Source organism: Peromyscus maniculatus, chromosome 10, assembly GCF_049852395.1.
Source record: "Peromyscus maniculatus bairdii isolate BWxNUB_F1_BW_parent chromosome 10, HU_Pman_BW_mat_3.1, whole genome shotgun sequence".
Classification (NCBI taxonomy): domain Eukaryota; kingdom Metazoa; phylum Chordata; class Mammalia; order Rodentia; family Cricetidae; genus Peromyscus; species Peromyscus maniculatus.
Window position 1 is genome coordinate 63,479,376 of NC_134861.1, and position 14,453 is coordinate 63,493,828.

Below are 14,453 nucleotides of genomic sequence, written 5' to 3' on the forward strand. Positions count from 1 at the left end.
AAATCCATGGAGACAGAATGCAGATTAGCAGTTGCCAGGCTCAAAGAACGGGACAGCAGGGGCTGGCCACTTGCTCAAATGCCTGGGTTTCTTTAGGGAGTTCTGAAAATGTGGTGTGGTGGATGCACAATCTCCCTGGATCATCTGAGGCCCCAGGGTTGCCCACTTTAAGATGGGGACTATTTTGGCAGCTAAGTGATAACTGAATAAAAATAGCCGCACAAATATGCAATGAGCTATTTAGACATTTGCTTAAAATAGATTTCTCAGTTTTGTAAGTTGCTAAAAGGACTCCCGCGGCACGCAGTTGAAAGTGTTATGTAACAGGAGATGAGGTAACACACTCCGTCCTCTGACGTCAGCGCGGGGACCACCCCTCCAGTTCTGCCCCCTAAACCAGGGTGCTTGAATGGATGCCACTTGAGCAGATGTTTGCTACTTCACGTGTGAAAATAGGCCCGGCCCACTCTTCTGGTTCCAGTCCGCGTAACAAGTGTCCAACAGGCTTCTAGCGCGGTCTTGCAGGTCTACGTCCTGTCTCCTGCCCTGAGTCTGCTCACTTCCTTCCAACCTTTCTTTAACCAACCGCTTTCAACGATTGATCTTGCTGGGATCCCTGCCTCCACCCAATGGCAGCAATGCTACATTCTCTCCACACCAATGCTTCCTGTGGGTTTATATACTGAAGAACAGGTAACTGGAAAATACGGTACAGACGACTGCAAAAATTTACATACCTACGAAAGCGTAAAATACGGTGCTAGCCAATGACATTCCCACTCCCCTCTCTGTTTTTTTTTTTTTTTAATTATTACATTAACTTTTATGTGTATGTACACCTGGGTCATGGCACTTGTGTGGAGATCACGGGTCAACTTATGAGAGGTGGCTCTCTCATTCCACCATGTCAGCGGCCCTGTGTACTGAACTCAGTACTCAGGTTTGATGGTAAGCACCTTACCCACTGAATCATCCCCCACCTTTTCTTTTGGAGACAGGGTCTCACTACACAACCTGGGCTGAGCTGAAACTTGCTATGTAGACCAGGCTGACCTTGAACTCAGATCTGCTGGCTTTGCTTCCAGACTTCTGGGATTAAATGCAGGTGCCACCCACGCCCAGCCTCGGTGGTTGTTGTTTTTAGAGACAGAAGTTCATGTAGGGTAAGGGCTAAACTTGAAGTTGTTACAAGCAGGGGCTGGCCTTAAACTTTTCATCCTTTTGCCTCTACCTCCGAAGTATTGGGATTGGTCACGAACCACCATGTCTGGCTATCAGTGACAGATTTCATTAATTAGAAATCAACTTGTAGCAAGGTGAACAGATTCACCAAGGAAAGGCCGGCAGTTTCTCCTCGCCTCAGAACTACGATCATGTGCGCCTTCGAACCTGAAGACACACTTGCTTTCATAAAAAAAAAATAAATAAATAAAAAATATGTATTTCTCCACAACTAGATTTTTACACTTGATAAGGATATAAATAAAAACACAGAGCCAACTGACTTTTGACCAACACTGCATAGTATGGCCGTGTGAAAGACTATTGTTTAGGTAGCAAAGCAGAGGGCCAATAAGATGGTTCAGTGGGTAAGGGACTGACCACACCTGAGTTCAATCCACACAGATCATGCTCAGGAGCCTCAGAGATGTCCAGGCACAGCTTCCTGGAGTCCCTGTGATTGCCGTAAAACATGGCTTTTGAACTTCCCTGGTAGATACAAAATTCTGGGTTCCAGGGAAGCCTGGGTAGAAGTTTCCACGGTAGACATTCACTAGCTGATCAAGTCAGACCACAGCTGGTGAAATGAGGTGAGTTATCAGTCTATATACAGCCTTCAACTGATACATTAAAAAAAAATCCTATCTACCAATTTCACCTCGAAAACATAGGAATCCGTGCATACCTTTCCCTAGGGTACAATTTCCCAAGCACCATCTCTCAAGCTGCTGTTGGGTACAGGGAATAGGAGGTTCCAATGGTAACTAGCACATGCCAATCATTAGTCCATCCTGCCATGATCTGGGTCAAGGCTCAGACTCACCGGACAGGTGCTCTGGAGACAATACACTACCACCACACAGTCGACAACTCCCCTGAAATGAAATTCCGGCTTCCTCTCTGTCTACGTCACGGCCAGGCAACACTGAACTACATCTGCATGAGTGTATCTATCATGTCTGCACTGGTGTATCTAGATGTGTGCGCTGCTGACTCCCTGTGGCTAGTCTGTGTTTACTGTTTATCCGATACAGCCAGACTTCAGCCTCAGGCATCCAGGGCAGTTCACACTCACCAGCAACGAGTGAAGTTTCACTGCACTGACCATGACCCTGAGAAGGCATAAAGCACTTCAACTGTGTCAGTGTAGTAAACACTTGTTGTTTATTCCAGAGTCTGCAGGGGCTTGGATTAATCCATGCGTCTATTACCATTAAGTCTCAGAGCTGTTAGGAGCCTAACCGAACAGTATGTTCTGAATTTGCAGCAGGGCCCCGCTCTTCAACACTTGTTCCAGGGGTCTCCAGTACATGAGGACATTTCCCCTCACCCTTTCTCCCATTTCTTCTGCCCGTGAAATACAAAGGGCAGACATAAAGGAAACACACAACCTGCTGCTACCCAGATTTCCAGCTCTGAGAACAGTACAGAATATGAAGTTAAAAAATATCAGCCACCACATGGAATTATTTAAGGAAATCAAGGCTTGAGCACCCGCCAAGGACATCTGTCAGTCATAGTTCACTGCTGTCCTTCTTTTGGTTCCTACCATGTAACCCTTAGAACAATTAAAACAAGCACCATCACACGCAGCGTGCGGGCGCGGGAGCCAAGGACCTCGTTATCTTTCATCTGCAGCCTCCTCTACCTCCTCCCAAGCAGGAAATACTGCGGGGGGCCTTTGCCAAGGCTCTATTTAGTTTTGTTGGCCCAAAGGTAACAGCACTCCCACACTCCCCCTCTGCCTCCCTTGGAGATTACGAAGGCGTGTGAGCCGGAGGGAGGAAGGAATCCTCAATGGCCGCTAGGTGCTTTGACAGCTCATTCTGAGACGTGGGACTCCTCCACCTCTCTCTTGTGCCATCCAAACACACCTGCTACAGTTTCCACACAACCTAATTAGTGTGACAGCATGCACGGGAGGGCTCAGACGTTAAACAAACACTTCAAAGGAGCCTGCTTTTACCTAGCGGTAGACCGGCTAGCAGCTCTGTTGCAATGGGCTTCTGTGAACGGCAAGCATTCTGTTAAGTGTACCTGGGCCCTTGCTCGCCCAAGGCCTGGAGGAGTCAGACATAAAGCATTGCAGCCTGGCTCATTTACGTGCTCACAGCTTCCAAGAGAGAGAGGATGCCACCCACCTCCTCAATTAAAGAGACGTGTCACTAGGGATGTCTCTGGAAGTCACTGGCCGCCCTTCCCTGGGCAGTCAGTCACTTCGTAAGGTAGGTAAGAAAGAAGCAGATCTTTCAAAACTGTATCACAGAGAATGGAGTAGAACACACACACACACACACACACACACACACACACACACACACGGGAAAGTTAAGTGTATTTTATTTCCTCTCTGGAAGTGAGCCTTTGAGAGAAATTTTAGGTTATGGTGAGGGTCAAGTGTGCAGCCAAGACTCTAGACCTGAGTAAATAAAAGAATCCAACACACTCATACCAAAGCACCATCTACTCACTTAACACACTCTAAGGAGAGTTCAAAGGCAGAAGCATCACTGTGGCCCAGAATGATATTACACGTAAGTATTTTGTGTAAACATGCCTATAAAGGCCAAATGAAACCACTACCTGGATGGTCAAACCGTTTTCTTTACTGACAGGAAGGACAAAGGGCACTTCTTCAGTTGATGCCTTTTGAATAGATGGTTCACACTGGCATCAAGGTGGCTAGAAGCATTTTTGTAAACTCAGTTATAAAACCTTAAAGTGGACCCAGAAGTGTGTCCCCTGCCAGTATCCCCAGCAGCTCTGAAAATGTCTTGAAAGAGACATTCTGGGATCCCATGCCAGGTGTCCAGGAACTCCAGGTGACTCTAGGAATCAATGTTTAAGGAGCCCTTCTGAGGGATTCAGAGGCACGATCCAACCTGAGACACCTCCAGAGCAAATGTTCAGAGAAGTGACAGAACAAGATTGCACAGGCCGGCAATCTCCTATTTCCGACACCCCATTCACATTTTCCTTCACTGCATTGAGAAATTTCTTCCAAGAAAACACTCCTTACCAGGCCTCACCAGTCAATCACAGCTCAATTCCTTGGCTTTCGTTGTCAAAGACCCTCAACTATTGTCTGGTTGGAAACTGAAATAGATTTAGTTCAGAGCTGTGAAGCCCTGCCCCTTCTGGGATGCTGGGTTGGGGGGCTGTCTCTGGCCTGGCTGTCAGCACTAGAAGTTGCCAGGGTTTCCTCTCCCACCTCCAGCCCAAGGTGAATCACACCACCACGGTTTCCTTATGTCCTCCTAACTGCCACCCTTACTCCCATCCCTAATCAATGAAAAACCAAGACCATCTGTACCTTGCCTTGCCCTCGACAGCTGTCAACAGTCTTTTAAAATCATACTGACAATATATTCATGCTCTTCAACAATATCTGTCCATCTTCTTACCAGGGTTTTCAAAAGCCTCTTAAGTATGACCCCAACTGGACCCCGTCCATGCTTTTGCTGCTCCCCTGACATGCATCTCTGCCATTGTCAGAACGGACCATTTGCTCTTTCCAGGCCGTTATCTCACATCTGCCCACATTCCACAGAGCTGCCCATGGTAGTCCTCCAGCCTCAGCTAGCATCCTAAGCTCTCTCTCTGCTCAGTACTCTAACAACTCCTTCATTGTGAACCTCCCAAACGCCATTTATGAATCCCACTTCTCTCATTTGGCCCTCAAAACTCTCTCTGGCTCGTATATCCATCTTCATTTTCTCTTTCCTCCCTTACTATACCGTCCTGTGGGGCAGGGGTGAGGACTGTTTTTGTATTTTTGCCTAGGTCTTAGTTAGCACAGGGAAGGTGCTCAATATGGACGGACTAGAGGGAAATAACAAATATTCTTTATTTGAATCACACCTGTTTTCCCCAGGCAATCTGGACAGGCAATTCCTTTGGGTTTGTCTAACACAGGTGGCCAGAAGTGCCTACCAGTGTAATGCTGTCTTTAAAAAGAAAGAAAGGAAGGAAGGAAGGAAGGAAGGAAGGAAGGAAGGAAGGAAGGAAGGAAGGAAGGAAGGAAGGAAAGAATGAAGGAAAGAAAAGAAACAAAAAGAAAAGAAAAGAAAAAAGAAAAGAAAAGAAAAGAAAAGAAAAGAAAAGAAAAGAAAAGAAAAGAAGACAAGCTTGGAAAGGTCTGCACATACAGGCAGGAAAGCCAAGAGCAAGGAAAATAGCAACTCTGAAATCAGACCCTCACGACTGAACTGTGCTCCTAAATTTCCTCAGTGGGTTTTGTTTCTCTGTGTACATTTTTGATTTATGGGAGACATGAAACACAATCCGGGCTGCATTTCTCCACAAACAAATACCACCTCCCTCTCCAGAGTTAGAGTGGAGGACTTCCAATGGGCTCCGTTTACACACTCCTACGACATTCAACATGATCTGAAGATCTTACCAATCTTTGAGATGTCTGAAGTTGTTTGGGCTATCCACAGGCACCACTTTCAGCCACAGGACAGAGTACCATCTAAGAACTGTATACAGGGAAGCTGCTGTCTACATGGCAAGGTGCACGTTCTGGCTCAAGGGATAATTTGTATGTGGGGAGCTCGCAGTGAGACAGAAGGTACACTGCTCTGCTTTTCAACAGGCCAGTGAATTGGTGCTATTTTAAGTCCAGCTCTGAAGTGAACTGAAGCAGATGGACTCTGCCCTGTTAGTGGGTCACTTCAGATTGAATTACCCAAACAACACCTCAATGCCTTTTCTACAGAGCACTTTAAAAAGTCAAGTGGTTTCCAGCGGGAGGTAAGCAACTAACAACTGTGTGCACCCCAGGGCCTTGCTAGTGCTCTTGACAATACCACCTCACTTCCACGTCAGAAAAGACCAGGTAGCCCTGAGGAGGAAATTCTAGGTGGGGGTCAGTGAGTCTGCGATGTTTACACAGTTAGTCTGTGAGGTGCCTAGATTAGAGGGGCCGGAGAGACGGCTCATCAGTTTAGAGCACTTGTTGCACTTGTACAGGACCTGGGTTGGTGGTCTATAGTCATCCCAACTTCAGTTCCAGGGAATCAAATGCCCTCTTTTGACCTCCACAGACACCAGGCACACACACACAGGTGCACATACATACAAATGGGCAAAACATCCATACCCATACAATTAAGTAGATAAATCTTTAAACAGCCAGTGTGCTGAGGTTACAAGGATTTCATGCTGCCTTTTCTACAAAGTTAAATTGCAGAGTAGTTCATCAAACTGAGGCACATTTCCCGCAACATACCTACTATCATTGTAAGAGAAGGTATTGTGAAAACTAACTCTAGTTGGCTTCCATCCAACTGCAGAACCAAGCCAGGTGGTCAGCAGGCGGCTCTGTTTCCCACACTTCACTTGCTGGACATAAGCACAGCATCCTTTAGGGAGTATGTCCAAACCTGGGGTTTTAAAACAGCACTTCTATTCATTAGGAACTTATAAATTACCCCAGCTGCCTTAGTCTGTATCCAAGCTTCATCTTTCCCCAGTCCTCCATGCCATGATTTTACATAAGACAGCCATTTTACTTGAAATTCTCACAGCATGCCATAGAAAATGGAAGAACAGTTTTCACAATTTAAAGAGAGAATGAATGAGCAGAACCACCGCCATAAACTCATGTGGGGATTGGATTCAATGTACATATTACAGTAACAATGTCAAGTATACAGACCACAGAGGTAAGCTTGGCAAAAACAACCCAGTTCAGGGAAGACAAGGAGAGACTGACCCGTGTGTGTGTGTGTGTGTGTGTGTGTGTGTGTGTGTGTGTGTGTGTGTGTGTGTGCAGGGAAAACTGAGGTTGAAAGAAGAAATCAGAGGAAGCAGAGGTGAATTTAGATACAAGGAAAACCGAGGCAGTCAAGTATGGCCATGTGCTGGGCTTTGAATAATGAAAGTGATAAATGGATACTGTGTTCGTGGGAAGTAAAGCTGGGGCAATGCTGATGATGAAATGCCTCACAGTGAAGGTAAGGAAGTGTGAGAGCTCCCAGCATGTTAATATTTGATCTGTGCCTGTAAAGCAGAACATAGTAACATGTGTGTGTGTGTGTGTGTGTGTGTGTATAATCTTCTGCTTTTCATCTTGTTCTCACCCCAGATTACAAACTCTCAAGAAAGCTCCTTGCACTCCCAGTCTCTCTGTTCTCCCTTTGTTATCTATAGTCAAGTAATCTAGAGAACGGACACACACACTCACACACACGCATGCACACGCGCGCGCGTGCACACACACACAAACCCAGAGGCAAGTGAGTGCAGCACCTGCTCAGACAGGACCCTAGGCTGGAAGCTCCTGGAAATCTAGAGGCAAGCAAGAGATGGCCCTGTCCTCTGCAATGCCCCCATCTCCTCTGTACAAACCATTGCCACAGCAGCACACAGACAAAAAGAAACGCAGTCACCGCTGTTGGGCGAGAATGGACCACAAAGCTCACCCGGACTCATATGTACCTGGACCTGTTAGCATCAATACATGCCCTGCCCCTTCTCGGCAACTAGGTTCTTGGAAAATAATATATAACTTACATGAGCCAGATCACTAAGCCATCTGCTTAACCAACATACGGATCTCTGAGGCAAAAAGTGGCAGTTCTCCCAAAAATATTGAGGACAAGCTTAAATGTAAAGCCTAGTTGTAAAGTTCTGAGTTGGAGCCAAGTTCCATAATTTAGTTGGTAAAATGAGGTGACAGACAGGCACCAATCCATAGCCAAGTGGCTAAAAATGTTGGAAATAAATGATGATGTTTTTGTTTCTGAAGTCTCTAGGGATGACTAGAATGAGAGAGTTGGGGAGGCTTTCTAGTGTCTTAACACAGAATCCGAGAGAACATTCCTTTGAGTACGAATACCCAAGAGTGAATCCTGGCATTGGAGAAAAAGGCATCCTCTCATGCATTATGTCGTCTTGGCAAACATTTAGAAAATCTAAGCTTAATACTTTAAATCTCTGTCAAAATTAATTACCTGTCATAAATATCCTCCTCCCCCTCCCACACACCGACCACTGCCTCGGTTCAGGAACGCAAATCGAATTTCACTCAGCTCTAATGACAGCAGATGGCTCTCATATTAAGTAATCTGAGTTATTTGACAGCAGACAGCATCCTGTTCAAACAGTTTTGTTATCTCCCGTCATCTGCCAAACCAGGAGTACCAGTGCTCCAAACCAGGCAGAGGTTAGCCAACCATCCAGGAAACAACTTCAAGCATCAACTTGATTTCTTGGATACAGGATTTCCATGTATTCTGCTGACTAACCTGGTTTCTGTAGCCAACTCCTTATATTTCATTTTCTAAGTCTCATTTATACTTAGTGGGGAAGATGCATGAAACCCCATGCAGAGGATGGAAAAAACCCAAATCCACAAAGAATGTTCTTCCCAAAGGGAACATTTTGGGAAGTGGGGATGTAAGAAATCAGCGTCGCTCAGGCAGAAGGTATGCTGACCGAAAATCATACCGTTATGACAGCTGTCCTTCAAAGCTTGCAAAAGACTACAGTTTCGATGCAAAGGGGCGAAAAGTACTTGCATAGTTGTGCTCCAAAAGCTTCCACTATCTGTTCTACACAACGTGATCACAAAGGCAAGACCTGCACGTTGTCAGAAATGCCAGCACCCCAAACATTTAGATATCCCCCTTTCATCCTTGTATTGCCCTTTGCAGCGAAACTCCCAGAACAGCTCCGTGTCCCTCTCCTGTGGTCCTTTCTGCTCTCCTTCCTGACCCCACATGTTCCCTCGGCTTCTTTCTTGACTCATAAACCTTAGCCATAGCTGCTGAGAACACACAAGGAAAGTTGGAATCTCCTTCGCCTGGCATTTGAAGTCTCATAAAATTTGACGAGCCCATCCTGTAAATCATGTGTCTGTTTTCCTCAGCTATGGATCTCCTTTGGACACCTGACACTCTAATAATAGCTCAGTCCAGCAACCCAGCAGCTGTCTTTCTTCTTTCTCAGGCCGTCTTCTCTTCCCCTTTCCCACTCAACCCACCGGCAAAACATCATCCCCACATCTCTCTGTTCATCCATAGTCCTCCCCAAATCCAAGACCTAGCTCAAGGTATTCCAGGATTTTCTTTCTTTTTGGGTTTCTATGGCATCAGACACGGAAAACACTATTTGCCACAACAATCTAGTGAGTCACTGAGACTGCATAGCCCAATCCTTCATCTTCTACCCAAATCTCTAATATTGTACTGAGCATGCTCTTTTTTTCACATGTACTTATCTTAACAAATAGGCTGTAAGCTCTTCAAAGCTAAAATTCTCATTTGATCTTCTCTTATATTTCAGTAGATACTATAAATATTTTAGGCTAATAAATACACCCTCTTTAAATGTATAAAATATCTAGCAGATGAGGCCTTTGGTAGGAAGTGATGAGGAGGGTGTGAATTCCCATAGGGTAGTGGTTCTCAACCTTCCTAATGCTGTGACCCTTTAACACAGTTCCTCATGGTGTGGTGACCCCCCCAACCATAAAATTGTTTCATTGCAACTTCATGACTGCAATTTTGTTACTGTTATGAATGGTAATGTTATCTGATATGCAAGATACGCGATAAACAACCCCCCAGGGGGTTGTGACCCACAGGTTGAGAACCCCTGCCACAGGCCTCCCCATAGGAGCAGAAGTAAATACTGTTGAATGACTAGCTGACGCTGGAATATACCCCACTCCCTTCACAGAGAACTCCAAAGAGAAAGGAGTCTCTCTGTGGAAGCAAGCTCAGGAATAGCATAAGATGTCTGCTTTCAAGTTCTAGGTACTTTTTAAAAGCATGAGAGACAGGGTCTTCTTTGCCTGTGTTGAAGGTCATTTTGGTTTGGTCTATATCAAAAAAGGCCTTGTGGCCAGGCGGTGGTGGCGCACGCCTTTAATCCCAGCACTCGGGAGGCAGAGCCAGGCGGATCTCTGTGAGTTCGAGGCCAGCCTGGGCTACAGAGAGAGATCTAGGAAAGGCGCAAAGCTACACAGAGAAACCCTGTCTCAAAAAAAAAAAAAAAAAAAAAAAAAAAAAAAAAAAAAAAAAAAAAAAAAAAAAACCAAAAAAAAAAATAAAAATAAAAATAAAAAAAATAAAAGGCCTTGTGAAAACACTATGCACATTCAGAAGCTGGCCTGGTTTTAACCATGGGCTTTATTTCAATGGCTAATTTCATCTGCCCGTGTGGAATAACTCAGAGTGGTTTTTAAACCAGTAACAAAATTTCAGATAATTTTCTATTATTTCTTTCTACAGCCAACACTGTTCACAAATAAAGTGAAGGCATTTTATAGTTTTTAACACAGTGACAATACTGTAGACCTTTTAAACAATATATTCAAAAGCATATAGCTAGGAAGCACCTAAATATTTAAAAATGTGACTTTTTAAAAAATATCATCCCTGTGGTTTTAAGTGCTATGCTAATAACTGCTAATAAAGTAAGAAGGAATCTGATCTGAGACAGAAAGTATTTCAATACAATACACTATTCTCAACTGAATCATATGTAAGTAATGAGTTTGAGGCTATGACAGTGAACACAGATGGTAAACACAAGAAAAAAGACATAGGTCTTACCTTGTGTCTGTTTCTTGTTCACCGCATTATCGGCTTTGTGTCGTTTCTAAAGTTCAGAACAAAACAAAACAAAAACCTCAGTGAAAAAAATGAACAAGCTTGGTAGTATAAAATGGTACTCATGACCAACAAAGATCATTTCACTTTTGTTCTCCAGGTTTTTCTTTTTCTACGCTCATAGATGGGGGTGTTGTTAGACCACTCACAGTTTCATCATACAGTGCCCCTCCCTGGAAGCACAGGCTTGGGGTCCCCAGAAAGTTCTTAAATAGCAAACAGGTAGAACAACATTTTAATATTACCAGAAAAAAAAAAAAAAAAAAAAGAAGCCAAAGTCTGATTTAGTCTATTGCTTAAATAACTCACAGAGAAGATTGCCCAGGAGAATTATCTATAATAACTACCATTTAATAATGGGATTGAAGTATTTTCAGCTTTTTGGGAAACTCATTATCTGATGAAGCTGAATACACCCTCCATAATTTGAAGATGCGCTGATGTCTGTCGACAACTTGAAACAAGCACATCCATCCCTTTTAATCCAGGTTCTTGTCTTCACTGCTCCACAGGACCCCCATGTGCCACCAGATGCCACCGAGTAATAGATTCTATTCTTCCTTCCCGAAGCACCCGAGAAACTAAATGGTGAGCAGGTGATTTTTAAGTTGAGGCAGGTGAGGCTGGAGAGTTACATAAACCAAGATTTTAGAAGAGTAAGGAAAGCTGAGAGGCTCGTGGCCAGCGGCCACTCTAGGAGTCACTATCTCCTCTGTAGTTCAACTGGAGGTCTCCTGCGGCTTCCGTCTAAACTTACAGCATGGAGGAAGCCACACCCAGACTCGGGCAACAAGGCAGCGAAGTGTTGAGTGTAACGAGTCCTTTGCTCAAGGATCCTATCTTAGAAAGCCAAGGCTTGCACTTCCATGTGAGAACAAAGAACAAATGCCACAAGTGCCTAAGTTTTCCGTTTTGAGGAAAAACAGGGTATTGAAGAAGCTTAGGGGAAAAAGTTTTCCAAGAGAAACGTGTGGAGTCGGCACGCCTCGGAGCCACCGCTGTATCGGAGACGGTGGAGTAAGAGCTGACAGTGTAGACTCAGGTCATCAAAGTATGAACTGAACTGTGCAACCTACAAACAGCACTGAAGTCCCGCTGTGAGGAGCATGATTCTTACACATCTACACCGCAAGTCTTTCTCAGGGCAAACTACCCGCAATACATGTGTAATGGTGACGCAATCTCATGGGAATATTATTGCTTCTGGAAGAAAGTATAATTTGCTAGAAGGGTATTTGAAATAAAAAATTTAAATCTTTTTGTATCTATATTAACAATTGTAAAGTTCCAAATATTTTTCTGTTGCTGTTTCTTTCTTAATAAAGATTACAAGAAAATTTGAAAAAAGTGATCCAAAATAAGTTTGGTCCAAGAATTTTTAAGTCCAAGGTAAATTTAGATGGCAAAAGAAGGTATACATATGCTTTCCCTATACGCATCTATGAGAGACAATGGTTAGACTCCTAACGGATGGAGATATAAGCTAATTAATGAAGCATTTCAAATCAAACAAGAAATGAAACTTTATGAAACTTAAGTGGCCTTGGACATTAGTTTCCACCTACAAAAAATTCTTAAATCTGAGCCTCTTTGTCCTCAACCTTCCCCACCTAATAAATTAGGCCAGTGTCCAGTTTCTAACTTTCCAAATACAAAGAATTTACATTTTGATGAAGATATCTTTATTCCTTCTAAAGCTAAAAGTTCACAAAAAATGTAGTCACTCTCTAATTTCAAATGCTACTGTCTTATTATCAAAATCCATTCAATATCACTGAGATGTGATGAGATGTTTATTGTTTTCCATTTTGGATAGAAAATGTATCAATAAATGGTATCATATGAACAGTGTTATGAATTTTAAGACACTTAAATGTACAATGCTGTTTTTTTTTTTTTAATTTAATTCCCCTGACAAGACTGAAATGGCAAGTTAGATTCCATTTAGAGGAAAGGAAGCTGTCTTTGCGAGGTCCTGTAACGTGTCTTGAGAAAGTGATGGCCCCAGACTCCTTGATCAGGAAACCCTGTTCTCCCAGGCATTGTTTTCAGGGCGCACTTGGTCCCTTCTTCAGAGTCGAGGATGATCAAGGTTTAGTTCCTGCCCTTTCTCACTCCTACATCCTTTACTTAGCTCAACTCCTTCACACCAAGCCTCTCTCCCTGGCCCGTCCACAGTCCATCCCTCACAGCCTCTCTCCCTCCCCCGATCTCTGTCTCTGTCCACCTCTCTCTGCTTCAAAGGGGCTGGAACTGTGTCTGTGCTGTAAACTGTTACCTTAGCCCAGACACGGAACCACGAGCTCACGTTTACTTGTCTTTACAAATCAGAAACTTAAAGCCACCTTGAACTTTCTTTTCCCTGTCACTTTATCTAGCACCCTCTTTCTTTGCTAATTAATTATTTACTAAACACCCACCTAGCTCTTCTACTGGATTTTCAGCTCCACCCAGACTTCTTTTACTCAGTAGCACGTGCCAGATATTTGGTATCTGCATCCCATAGACTTTGAATAAGTATTCATTTTGCAATGAATGAAACCTACTAATGTTTAATACTTCTCTGCTTAAAAAAAAAAAAGAGTGTTTTTATGGTTCTGAATACTAACTTAACAGACAACTCTAAGACATAAGATATAATTAGTCCTCACAAACATCTAGTTCTATACTTGCATGGATGTGAAGACAGCATCTCTTTTTTTTTTTTTTTTTTTTTTTTTTTTTTTGGTTTTTCGAGACAGGGTTTCTCTGTGTAGCTTTGCGCCTTTCCTGGGACTCACTTGGTAGCCCAGGCTGGCCTCGAACTCACAGAGATCCACCTGGCTCTGCCTCCCGAGTGCTGGGATTAAAGGCGTGCGCCACCACCGCCCGGCAAGACAGCATCTCTTTATCACCCCGTTAGTTCTTACACCTGCAAACAGTGCTGTAAGCAATGTAAACATTGATGGCCCAAGCACTTGAGAAGTGCCATGGCTATTTCCTCCATCATTCTCTGCTACAACGAACCCTACCATTCTACCCAGTAGAGATTCAATTCAGTTTGCATCCCCAAGTGACCACATGGAACAAGGGTACTCTCTCCCTGTCTCTGGGGACCACTTGTCTCTAGCCTTTCAGTAAATAGATAACAGGCATATAGATTAGGCCACTGACATACTGATTAACAATGTGACAAGGTTTAAACACATCCTAATTTATACCCTAAGTAATTGATAGGCACCTAAGCAGGGCCCTTATGTTTCTGTTGTCCTTATAGTCTCTGTGAAAATATGTAAGTCGTGATTGTTCTTTGTCCAGCTACCTAAACCATTACTTCTTTTGTTCTCTCCTCAGGAATATTATTTCAAACTTTCTGTAATTGCATTGTTGAATATACACTACATGTTAAACAATTCCTTCCTATAGCCAGTGTCTATGAATAACAGTTCGCTAGTAAACTCCGTCAAGTGAAATCACTACTGCCTCACCATGCAAAGGTTGTATTTTCTGAGAGCTGTTTGATTAGCTTCTTCCTAATGATATCTTGTTATTGCACGATGCTCTATTAAAGATACTTCTTGAATACACTTTTATTTACTGTATATCTTGAAAAACAGTGTCTAGATAGCA

The 14,453-nt window shown here is 43.6% G+C and overlaps 1 protein-coding gene across 9 annotated transcripts in view; it reads right to left on the reverse strand.

Annotated features, from left to right (window-relative positions):
- The window catches only part of Atp8a1 (ATPase phospholipid transporting 8A1), a 227,252-nt gene that overhangs the window by 175,813 nt on the left and 36,986 nt on the right, over nt 1–14,453 (reverse strand). For all 9 annotated transcript variants that reach the window (XM_076546409.1, XM_006974634.4, XM_076546407.1 and 6 more), the window contains exon 5: nt 10,788–10,833. In XM_076546409.1, coding sequence (XP_076402524.1) covers nt 10,788–10,833 — 46 coding nt within the window. The remainder of the gene's footprint in view (nt 1–10,787; nt 10,834–14,453) is intronic.